This window comes from Leopardus geoffroyi, chromosome A1 (assembly GCF_018350155.1).
Source record: "Leopardus geoffroyi isolate Oge1 chromosome A1, O.geoffroyi_Oge1_pat1.0, whole genome shotgun sequence".
NCBI classification, from domain to species: Eukaryota; Metazoa; Chordata; class Mammalia; order Carnivora; family Felidae; genus Leopardus; species Leopardus geoffroyi.
The window spans coordinates 206,205,271-206,217,662 of record NC_059326.1 but is presented as its reverse complement, the minus strand read 5'-3'; the positions used below and the strand labels follow the sequence as shown (position 1 = coordinate 206,217,662).

At 40.0% G+C, this 12,392-nt stretch overlaps 1 protein-coding gene across 2 annotated transcripts in view; it reads right to left on the bottom strand.

Moving 5' to 3' along the window:
- Window positions 1-1,568: 1,568 nt before the first annotated feature.
- The window catches only part of C6 (complement C6), a 71,211-nt gene continuing 60,387 nt past the window's right edge, over window positions 1,569-12,392 (bottom strand). For both annotated transcript variants that reach the window (XM_045439351.1, XM_045439343.1), the window contains exons 16-18: window positions 9,879-9,969; window positions 6,798-7,039; window positions 1,569-1,780 (exon numbers count right to left, since the gene is read on the bottom strand). In XM_045439351.1, the coding sequence (XP_045295307.1) occupies window positions 1,599-1,780; window positions 6,798-7,039; window positions 9,879-9,969 (515 nt within the window). In that variant the 3' untranslated portion in view covers window positions 1,569-1,598. The remainder of the gene's footprint in view (window positions 1,781-6,797; window positions 7,040-9,878; window positions 9,970-12,392) is intronic.

Below are 12,392 nucleotides of genomic sequence, written 5' to 3'. Positions count from 1 at the left end.
TCTTTTTGATTGCCGAGTAATACTCCATTGTGTATATATACCACATCTTCTTTATCCATTCATCCATCGATGGACGTTCAGGCTCTTTCCATGCTTTGGCTATTGTCGATAGTGCTGCTATAAACATCTGGGTGCCCCTTTGAAACAGCATACCTGTATCCCTTGGATAAATACCTAGTAGTGCAATTGCTGGGTCGTTCCTTCCTCATACTTCTGTTTGATATTGCAAGATGTTTTAGATGTTGCCAACATCTTATGATGAATGAGATGGAAGAGGAGTGACATTTAATGTATAAGGTATAATGAGGGTGCTGCAGGTGGCTGTGGCTCACGGCCCCCTTCCACTAGGTGGGAATCCCATTGAGTTTTAGAGGAAGGAAATATCCTTCCACTCAGGGGCTTGGAGATTGGCTGGCTAAGGTTTGGAGATCAGTTAGTAACTCAAACAGAATGAACTGTTGGATGACTCCATTTCTAAACTAAGTGTTTTCAAAACGTGACCTTCCCAATGATCATTAGTGGCACTACCTGGAAAGTTGTTAGAAATTCTCTGGCCCCACCCCAGACCTACTGAACCAGAAACTGGGGGTGGGTTGCAAGCGTGTGTATTAGCAAGTACTCCAGGTGATTCTGAGACCAATATTTGAGAATTGCTGTTCCAAAGACACTCCTCTTCCCCAATAAAATGACACCCTAACTTCTCTGAGAAATGGATGTCTACTTGGATATAATTTAACTTAAAAATTATTCCTTCAAAATTCTCTGATGATTTTCCATCCATCACATACTTCAATTTAAAAGCTTTGGAATGCACTTTAGCTGAGGCAAGAAGAATCTTTTTTCCTAAGAGTATGGAACTCCAGGAGTTTTTCAACTACTTCAAACAAGGCAATTTCCACTTGTTCCCACTCATCCCTACTGTGATGCTTATTACTATGGAGGGTCTCCTTGCATGAGATGATGGGACTCACCTTTCCTTACATTATTTTTTCCATAGCAATTACCACCATCACCATCAAACATACTATATATTTTATATGTTTATTTTGTTTTTTGTTTGCCTGTCTCCACATGAATGTAAGCTTCATGAAGGCAAGGGGTTTTGTCTCTTTTATTCACTGCCGATTCCCCAGCATCCTAAACAGTCTGTGGCACATTGTAGACATTCAGAATTATTTGTGGAATGAATGCATGAAGGAAAGTTGGGTTTTAAGAATGTGTTTTCCAAGTTGTTGTAGGTTTACGTTTATTGAATAATTGAAGACAATTATGGTTTTTGTTCTTAATTGTACTTGTGAGGATGCTTAATACTACAGGCTTCATAAGGTCCTCAGAAGTCCCATCGTTTTAGTGCAGTGAGAACAGAATTCACTGGATCGATGTGAAAGTTACTACTGAGGTGTATGCTACAGAAAACATCATAGGCTGGGATTGGATAGGAAAGACTAAGGCAGGAGAGTCATGGAGAAGAATTATATGAAAGTAACACAAAAGAATTTATGTCAGTAACTTCTGGGCACACCAGTCTGCTATCTGTAGGAGAATGCCCTCTTGTAGGGATTATTTTGGGACAGTAAATCTGTTATTCAGTGATTGTTTTAGGCTGAACACCTCCCAGGATACAGTATTTCCACTTTCCTGTTAGCACATCTTATAGCTCCTATGTCACAGATGTTCACTGTTTTCTCACTCATCGATGATCCCATTTTGATGCAGTAGAGTTGGTTTCCACCCTTGAAGCACTGGGGAGGCAACAGGCAGACACATTCGGAAGTGGCGGCTGAAATGAGAGAGAGACAGTGTGACTCACCACAGGACTTCAGGGTTTGATTTTACCTAATTTGTCCCCAGAGGAGCAGGCACTTTGGTGGCAATGTATCGGAAAGCTAGAACAAAGGCAATGGCCCAAAAGACCCAACTGTGGTCAAATGGAGTGATCTGGATGTGAGAGAACAGAATCCACGAGTCAGCCAGTAAGATTCAGGAGCTGGGCTACCTCTGACACCTTGCTCTCACTCACTGACCACATCTAATCAGTCACTATATCCTGTCAATCTATTTCTACAACATCTACGGCCTGTCCTCTCTGTTATTTTCTCATTGGTACCACCTTCTATTGAGAATGTACACGAAACCACATAAGAAGCCAAGTGCTTTGCATGCTTTATTTCATTTAATTCTCAAACATACGAACTATATGTTATCAAACTAATTCTACAAATGAGCTTGTTAGTAATCCCAGAGAGCTTAACTGATCAGCCATGGTTCCACAATTAGTAAGTGGTAGAGGCAGGTTTTCAATCACGAATAGGCCTTAATTCTTTAACATAACTCTATACCACAGCCACTGACTTCTTTCTAGAATATTTCCAGGTTGGTGATTCTTTTAGGAGGCCTGGTTTCAAAACCACCCAGTCACTTCATAATTCATGTAGATCTTTCATTCATGAAATTGTTTTAAAATGATCACTTGGGATAAACTTACCAAAGTCAAGAATATTAAATAAATTTTGAGTAGAGAGGGGGATATAGGCTCATTTCTATACATGCATGTTTTAATTAAAGTTCAAGAGCCTCTACAGTTTGCCCTCAAAATCCTTTTGCAACATTGTCTCTTCTGCTTTTTCAATTCCACTTAGAGTAACTCTCTTTCTGCTTCCCAAATGAGACTTTAACAGTGTTCCAGTTTTTGCCCTCTTGCCCATGCTATCCCCTTCTTTTGCTACAGTGATGTGGTCTTTTTTACTTTCTCCCACATGCCCAGTTTCTACAGGCTCACCTCCTCCATGAAGTATTTCATACCCACTTACCCCCACAACAACTGAACTTTAACTAAAGTTTTAACTAGACTTCAATAGTGTAAATTTGTTAGTACTATATCTGGTATTTTTACACTTTCTTATTAGTTAGCTTTTCATATATGTCTTTCTCCCAAGACAGTTATAACTGCTTTGTTTGAGTGCTCGTTCATCTAGATGTCTCACTTAGCTCTTAACGAGGTGCTCAATTCATTCTGCTTCATCAATTGATTTCAATTCTGAATTGGGGGTGTAGGTATAAGCAATCAAAAAGAAGTATTTTGATAGATCTGGGGTAACTCATGCTGCCAAAATATCTGAGTTAGGCTGAGAATCAGCAATGATGTCATTCAGAAGTAGCTTCTTTTAGGTGGGTATCAGTTCTTTGCCATGTGTCTCAACCAATGGGAGAAAATAGGGAAAGGGAGTGAGGAGATACGCAGAGGCACATAGATAGCCTATCTTTGGTAGAAAACATTTCATGAAAAAGCATGCATTCCCTTGTAAGCCCTGTGTCAACCAGTTAGAAAAGAGTCTCATTGCGGAGGGCCTTGCCGATTGTTGTAAACAGTAGGGTTTAGTGAAGGACAGGAGACTGCTCCACCTTTGGAGAGGATGTCAGTTCCCCAGGCTTGTGGAAAAGCCATGGTCATTATTATTTTAGTATGGTGTGGCTTAAATGCTCTCAGCAAGATCATTTTTAGACTGCCAGCACCATAAAGCCCTTCCCACCACCTACACTAATGCATCCTGCAACACTCAATTCTCATGCTACCATATTTATGAAACCCTTCCAGGCCAGAAGATTTCTCTCTCTCTCTTATGTGTTCTTATATCATGCTGGCTCGCATCAAAGTTATTCATCAAATTATCATGAAAATTTACTGCTCCAAGTACTGTGAACAATTGGAAGGTACAAAGCTCGTTTGTCTTTAGAGTCCTCCTCATATTATATACAGTGACTTGTGCATCTTGGATACTAAATGGATGTGTGCTGAATAAATTTCCCCCTTCTATTAGTTGATGGTGGATATTTTTGAAATTTAGGCGAAACATTCAATGTGCATAGAAATAGACTCCTTATGAAGCCATTTGTGTTCTAACTTTTCAAATGGGAACTTGATGTTATTTTGAAGTTCCATTTTTAAACTTTTTCTATCTCATTTTAGACAGAGAAGGAAAAGAGTAGCAAAGCACACAATGTCGTCAGTAACAGTTTAACCGAGGTGACATTCAATGCAACTCAAAATTAATAATATCCCAACTTGCCATATGTGGGTTGGGTATAAAATACATTTTTAGCTTTCTCTTTATTCATAAATGCTGAGGTTTGTACATTGATTCTGTTCTATAGTGCAACTGAACAAAATTCTCTATGACGTTGACTTTTGCTCACCAACTAGAGAAGACTGGCACAGGCACACCTTATCTTTAGGGGGTGGGGAATGCTTTCAGTATTCTGATTGTGTGTAGGATCAAAGAATATTGACTGAAATATCTTATTATAAAGTGTTCATGTATTAGTCTGACTGCCCCAAGACATTCTGGTCACTTGAGCAATATTGGTTAAGTATTCAAACTTTTTAGTGTTCTTGTTTTAGACAAATGTAGACTCCTGGCGGCTGTGGATTTAGATATCTGTACAGCAGAGAGCCAATAGTAAAGACAGATTTTGATGAAATTGCAAGCCAGAGATTATTTGTTACTCAGACACATTTAAAAAGAATAATTTGTGGAAAAAGAGCAAAAAAAAATCATTGCAATATGGAGTTCCATGAAGATCTTTTCTCCATGATAAAAATGGAAGGACGGAAGCTTACACTAATCATATCCGCTAATACCTCATTATTTCTGAGATGTCAGCTGGGTAATGGTGTTGGTCTGGCAGTTAAAAATGAATGGTAGCATTTAGCCACAAGGTGATTTAATACTGATCAGAATTGGGCAATATACATATCAGACCCTGGCATGCTGTCTCTTATGTGGACTTGCCTCGTTCAGATATGGCACGAAGGTCAGAAGTCTCAGACATTGACCTCCCGTGTGGCCACCGTCAGGTGGCCTATGGACTATGCCACTTGTGTCTACCCTCTGTCATGAACTCAATACTGCCACCTCCCAGGGGAGCTGGATCTTGATAATCAGAGTTAAGTGGATCAGGAAGGAAGTGGATTTGGGTAATAAGACCTCTCTCCTTTTCCAGGACTGAATTGAAGAGCCAAGGGGAACATTGAAGTTTTTGTGTTTATTTTTGCAAAGGTAAAGTGGTTTTAGCAAAAATTTAATGTAACAATTCAACAAGTTTCCATGATATACTTTATGTCTCAATCTAAGATAGTTCTTTGAGGATGTGTCACAAAGGAAATCTAGCTGCATACTTGAGTTCTGCTAAATCCTAATCTTCGGCCCACGTCTATGTATTATATAAAGCTTAGCTGAACTGTTTCAGGGTCAAACTTCATCTTAGAGAAAATGTACTCACTGCTGTGAAGTTTCCACTTCCAATTCACAAACAAAAATGCCCATAGCCAATTCGCTTACAGAAAATAGAAATGTAATGCCCCTTCTTAAGTATCAGGTTGGCAGAAAGATAAAGAAGTAATAACTCAAAGTTTCGGCGAAGGTATGGGTGGCAGTCTTTCTTATACATTGTAGACAGGAATATAATATGGTAGAAACATTTCTGGAAAGCAAGTTGATACACTGTGCCAACAAAGACTTTATATGTGAAAATAATATTTACCAATACATTTCATTTTCTAAGGTATATCCTGAGGAAGAATCTAAGATTATAGATTTATCTGTGATCAATTTGTCTATTATAGCACTGCTTATAATAGCAAAATATTGGGAAAAATCTAAACGCTTAACAGAAGATTAAATAAGTTATAGAATGTCCACATGGACTTTTGCAGAGATTGAAAATTATGTAGCAAAATAATATATGATGACATGAAAATAGTTTCATGATATATTAATTGAAAAACAGCAATATAGAAAATAAGATGTGAAGTATGATACCTAAAAAAAAAAGTAATATAATCAGGACCACCCCTGTGTATAAGGCCCTGGGGAATTTTTTTTTTTTTTTATGGGATGTTTCTCTATATAAACAATTACAGTAACTCTGAATTAGAGTGTTAGCACCATACTTAGCAGGCCAATCTCAGCAGTCCTGGCAAATACCCTGCTTTCTGGGAATGAGAGTGTAGCTCGGAGCCATGGATGACTGCAGGCATGAGTCCCAGAGCACCTTGGAACATCTGGTTGACCCCATGCATGGTGAGAGGGAAGCAGTAGAAGGTTGGAGAAGGTTCCACCTGGGAGAAACAGTGCCCGAACCCATGAGAAACCCTGACTGGGCTCAGAGAGTCCTGCCTGATTAACACTGCCAGCCTTGGAGGCTGACACTGCAGAAGGGCTTAAAAAAATTTGAAGAAGATGTTTCTGGCAATTAGTACCCATGAGGAACTCAGTCTAGGCTCTAGGCTCTAGCTATGTTGCCCTAGCCAGTCTCAAATGCCAGAGGAAAATTTAGACAATTTTGAGAGAGAGGGAGACAGAATCCCAAGCAGACTCTGCTGACAGTGCGGAGCCTGCTTGGGATTCTGTCTCCTTCTCTCTCTGTCCTTCCCCTGCTTGCTCTCCATTTCTCTCAAAATACATAAACTTTTTTTTAAAGGGTAGTATATGCATATATGGTTGTATATGCATAGAACAATAATTGGGAAGATTCACACTAAAACTACTAAGGTAGTTATTTCTAATAGTGAGTGGGTTATATTTTTGTATTTAAATAAAAAAATTTTTATAAAATGTTTTTATAAAACAGTGTAAAGGAATTATTTTTGATTAAGGAAAGGTTTTGTGTGTGTGTGTGTGTGTGAGAGAGAGAGAGAGAGAGAGGGAGAGAGAGTATATAAATGCAAATAAGATTAACTAGTTGAGATGAAGGCTAAGAGAGAGCATTTCCAGTGCGTGGTCACCACCAGGGCTTACCCGAACACTTTTCCCAGTCGTAGCAGGTGTCATAGCCACAGGATTCTTTCTTTGTGCTGTTGGATGAGAGTTTTGCTCTTTCAAGACCCCATTCTAACTGTGGACCATCTTGGCAGGAACCAATATGTAGAAAATGGAGTTGCTGATTATTTAAACATTTCTGAGCCAAAAACGTACAAGCAGGTGAAGTAAAGTAATGGTTGGTGTCTGTATCAAACACACAGAGATCTTCAGAATAATGGCTGCCCAAGAGAGGAAAGAGCGCATTTATATATGAAGACTAGAAAAAAGGAGATGGCATGTAGCCGATATAATATGTAATCTTTCCAGCCAGTTTTCTGACGACCCGCCTCCCCATCTGCCCCATGCCCCCAGCTTCTCTTCTTTCATCTTGTGTGCTCTGGGATTCATCTTTCTAGAATTTCATCTTTTTTTCTTTTAATGTTTATTTATTTTTGAGAGAGACAGAGCATGAACAAGAGAAGGGCAGAGAGTGAGGGAGACACAGAATTTGAAGCAGGCTCCAGGCTCTGAGCTGTCAGCACAGAGCCCGACACAGAGCTCAAACTCACGAACCATGAGATCATGACCTGAGCCAAAGTCGGATGCTTAGCCAACTAAGCCACTAGAATTTCATCTTAACCTTGGTGTTACTCCCAATTGTCTTCAAATCAAAGTCTGAATTCTTAAATTCTGGTAATCAAGGTCCTCCATAATTTGACTCCAACTAACTTTCCTTTCTAGAATTATTTTCCTTTCCTTCTTAATCCGTATTACCTGGCAGTTATATTGATCATTTTCTAAAATTATAAGATTACCTTTCCTTTGCTGGCATCCTATGCCCTGCTCAGTCAGCATTGTATTGTCTCTCTTCTATGCCTGTCTGTGTCCAGTTTAATTCCTGACCACGCTTTGAAGGTAGCCCTGATCAACCTAGCCCATGTAGTCTGGACCTCCTCAGAATTCTCTAACATTCATTAATTTGCAGCACCAGAGTCTTCTATCATTACATAGCTTTGCAAGTGTGTTTGTATACTTTGATTAAGTACATCAGTTTTGATATCATTCCTTGGGTAACTTGCTTAATCTCCCTAAGTGGATGCTAGGTCTTGCTGCTAGGAGGTAATCAGCAGCTACAGTCCTTTTGTTGAGAGGACAAGGGCTGGTTTACTCTAAATTTGAGTTTCTTCTCTGATGTCAATCTTCGAGTTAACAATTAGGGCATCAGTGTGCAAAATTATCTCCAGGTGCTAGAGCTGAGAAGAAAAAGGCCACTCCCTGTGTTCAGAGAACTTAAACTGTGGGGCTAGCCAGTCCCACAAACACCTTCAGTGTTGTATAGAAGAGAACAGAGGACTACAGAAAAAGTCTAGAGAGGTAGGGGAGAGCTGAAATTCAGACAGTTCCAGAGGACAGTCTGCATTCTCATGACTTGGTACTGGAAAGACAAAGAAGGAAGTTTCTTCTGCATTAAATGGGCAATATGAATGCTGCAGGTACTCCCCAGAAGGCTGTCTGTTGGATGAGGGGACTCCAGCAGCAAGAAGCTACATGATGGATCACCCTGGTGAGGATTGAGGAGGGGAGGGGGTAGATAGGACCACCCCTCGGTTGAATTATGTTTGTGGAATTATACAGGGAAAGACCCTATAGTATTAATCAATCAATCAATCAGTCCCTATAAGTGTTTGTTCACCTGCAGCACAGAGGAACATGAGAGCTAATTGGTGTTAAAGGTGAAGGATAACAACTGGGCACAGTCTGTTGGCTTCCCTTCCCAACATTCAGTCTTTCTTCTCCTCAGTAATATAACTCTAATTTTATTCAAAATGTCTATGCATCCGGTCAAAGGCGTGTGTGGCCATACGAATAAGAAAAGGTTAATGAGATGAAAGTGAGTGATGGGTCTTCTGAGAATTCTCCTTAAAAACAGAGAAAATGTCCATTTTTGGTCTTCTCCCTTCCTACTCCTGCACAGCAATCTTGGACCATGACACAATTTAAGGATGGTGGGACAAGAGCAGGAAGGAGCCTCGGTCCTATCTGCAGCGAGAGTTACCATACGAGCCCTAGGTTGGCAACCTCTGCATTTATTTTGTGAGATAGAGAAACAAAATTTTATCTTCAGCAAACAACTGTTTTGAATTAAATCTGACTGAAAGCCCTTAAATTAAGAAGGATGCTTGGGGCACTTGTGTGGCTCGGTCGGCTAAGCATCTGACTTTGGCTCAGTTTATGATCTGACAATTTGTGGGTTCAAGCCCCATATCCAGCTCTCTGCTGTCAGCACAGAGCCTGCTTTGGATCCTCAATTTCTCTCTCTCTCTCTCTCTCTGCCCTTCCCCCTTTCACAGACACTCTCTCAGAATAAATAAACATTAAAAAAAAAAAAAAGCACCCTCAACTCTCCTCAGTTTATTCATTTAAAGGAAAGGCAGTTAGGGGCACCTGGCTGGCTAAGTCAGTGGAGAATGCAACTCTTGATCTTGGGATTGTGAGTTAGAGCTCCACATTGAAGTAGAGATTACTTTAAAAAAAAAAAGAAAGAAAAAGAAGAAAAGAAAAGAAAAGAAAAGAAAAGGCAGTTATAACAACAAAGAGGAGATAGCTATCTAGTCATGGCAGTCACAGGATTTTTCATTTTTTTTTCTTCGTGCTCTCTACCCCAGCATGAAAAATAAACTGACAAAGGGGAGTATATATGCATGAAGTCCATGTTCATACCGCTTTCTCTATTCTAAGTTTTTGGAGTCACAACCTTGCCCTGTGGTTAGGGGGAAGAGGAAGGCTTTGAGATAATTGAGTCTGAAACCAATTACGGACAGGAATAAGTCTTCATAAACAAAACTAAAACTGTCTTGATAAACAAATTCCATGCAAACTTAGGGAACGGGGCTGAGAGATAATTAAGAAAGCTTGCTACCCAGTGGGGAAGAAATCAACAGAGCACAGGGGGTATCAGTTATGTGAAAAATTAATATGTTTCGTGTTTGTGCTTCAAGAAGCTCAGCTCCTCTATCAAACTGGTTACACGAGACTGGGTTCCCAATTTCCAAATACAGTCCATTGAGTATCTCTCACCTACAGTCTTCTTCTGGAGACATGCAAATGCATTCAGATCCCAACTGTTTTTGTCCTGGTTGACAGTGACCCTTTAATTTTGTCAAAACATCTGAAACAAAAGAAAAGGGGTAAAGGACAGTGCACAGCATGACTTCCAAGCGATACATTTGGATTTAGTAGAAAGGCAGTGGCGAAAAGTTCTCATTTATCTGTAGTTAGAGCATTCATTTTGCCTTTTCCAAATATGTTGTCATGAAATATTCCATCTAAAGGTCTTTTCTAGCTCTCATGAGCTGTCATTTTCCAACCTAAAATCGCTGTTAAGTACAGAGAACTGAAGAGAATGGAATTTGTGAAATTTCTGTTCATTTGTTCTTCAAATATTGACTGGGCAACTACAATATTCTCAGCACTGTGTTATGTTCTGGAAATAGTGGACTGACTAAAATTTCACCCAGATTCTATGCTCACAGAGCTTATAGTTCTGTGAGGGCAGAGTGACATTAATCAAACACACCAATACAAATAGAATTGCTCATATTATTAGCATTATTAAAGAGAAAGCATATAATCAGGAAAACTGACGTAGTGAGGAAGGTTCAGAATGGCAAAATGGAAAGAAGAAAGGGAATGTGTTCACAGCAAAGGAAACATCAGGCATGGAAGTTCTACAAAGAGAGACAGCATGTGATTTTCCTGGAACTGAAAGAAGGCCAATGCGGTTGAAATGCAGAAAAACAAGAGCATGGAACAAGATGAGGCCAGAGAGGTGAGTGTGTACCAGGCTGTGCAGGGTCTTATAGAGCTTTTGAAAGACGTTTGCCTTTATTTTATAAACAATGAAAAGTCTTTGGTGGTATAAGTCAGGGGTCGTATGACAAACTCAGGCCTGGATTCTGAAAAATAAATGAATTGTGGCCTCTGCATGCAGAGAATGGATTTGAAGAGATATGGTGGCCAAGAAGGCTATGGGTAGACAGTCTATGAGGTTATTATAGTAGAGCAGGTGAAAGAGGATGGTAATTTGGATCAAAATGTTGAGTTGGAAATGGAGACGAGTAGGTAAACTTGTGACATATTTATCAGGATAGACGGATAAAATTGCCTAATGTGGGTAAGTTATGAGAGCTGCAAAGTATGGTTTCTAGGTTTTTAGTTTGCATTAGATAATAGACATTGGTGCCTTAACTGTAATAGAAAATATTATAAGACGTTTCGTTTTAGGGAGGGGGGTAATGACTCAAGAGTTTCTCTCTGCATATGTTAAATTTATGCACTTGACTTTAAGTCACTCAAACAAACTAGATCAAAATAGATACATACAAATGTGACTATTTGGGTTTAACTCAGTGGAGAAGTCTGTGCTAATGATTTAAATTTGTTATTATTCTACGTGGAATCATTGAAGCCACAGGTGAGCTGTTGTGTGAAACAGACTTCCCAGGACTGAACCTGATCGGGCATCCACAGAACCACAATGGCTTCTGGAAGCAAGTAATTGTCAAAGGATGGCAGTAGGCAGCTATATCTAGATATCCTGCCACATTAGATGGCAGAACAGGAGACCAAGCTCAAGGGTGCTTTCCTTTTTTTTAATGTTTATTTATTTTGAGAGAGAGAGAGAGAGAGAGAGAGAGAGAGAGAGAGTGTGTGTGAGCAGGGAGATGCAGAGAGACAGAGAGAGAGAGAAAGAGAGAGAGAGAATCCCAAGCAGGGTCCAGGTCCATTGTGGAGATCGCAACCTGAGCCAGTATCAAGAGTAGGATGCTTAACCGACTAAGCCACCCAGGTGTCCCCTCATGGTTACTCCTTTTAGCCTACAAGGCGGAAGGTTTGGTAAGGGAAGGAGGTTTATGTTAGAGGCAAAAACAAAGATTATAAACATTGGTAGGTTTTCCTTTTTTGCTATTTCTGTTTCCTATGATCATTCTCTCACAGGAACCTCTGATGAAATTTGGCCCTTAACCTTCATGAACATGGAGATGTATAGTGGCTGGTAAGGCCTCAGATAGTAAGCATTCCATTGACATGGGATTGTTTTTCTTTGCTTTGTTGTAGAGCTATACCTCTTTGCCCTTTGTAAATAAATCCACACTTAGGTCAGGGAAGGACCCCAAGCTATACATTGTTTCCAAAGAGAATCAGCTTCCTAGTATTTGTCATTACTGATTTGAAGTTGCCACTGATCTCAGGCAAGGAGTCTTTGCTCCCTCAGCGTGTCAGGTTGAAGTCAGAACTGGCTCTCAGCTGCCCACACCGCCTGGAACAGTTTGTGAATGACATGGAAACGAGACGCTGTGTGTGATCTTTGGAGTGCTGGGGTCAAGGGGAACTTGTGGAGGTGTCAATTTCTCAGAGGAGGAAAAAGGAACTGTAGAGGCACCTACCATGTCAATTCCTCAGGAAGCAAAAATCCTTTTTCACACTGAAAGAATTAAAACCCTTTTCCCAACCAGGGATGGCCTGAAAGCCTCTTTATCTCACAGCTCTCCACACATTGAGAGGAAAGAGTGCCCAGTTTTGTTGATGATT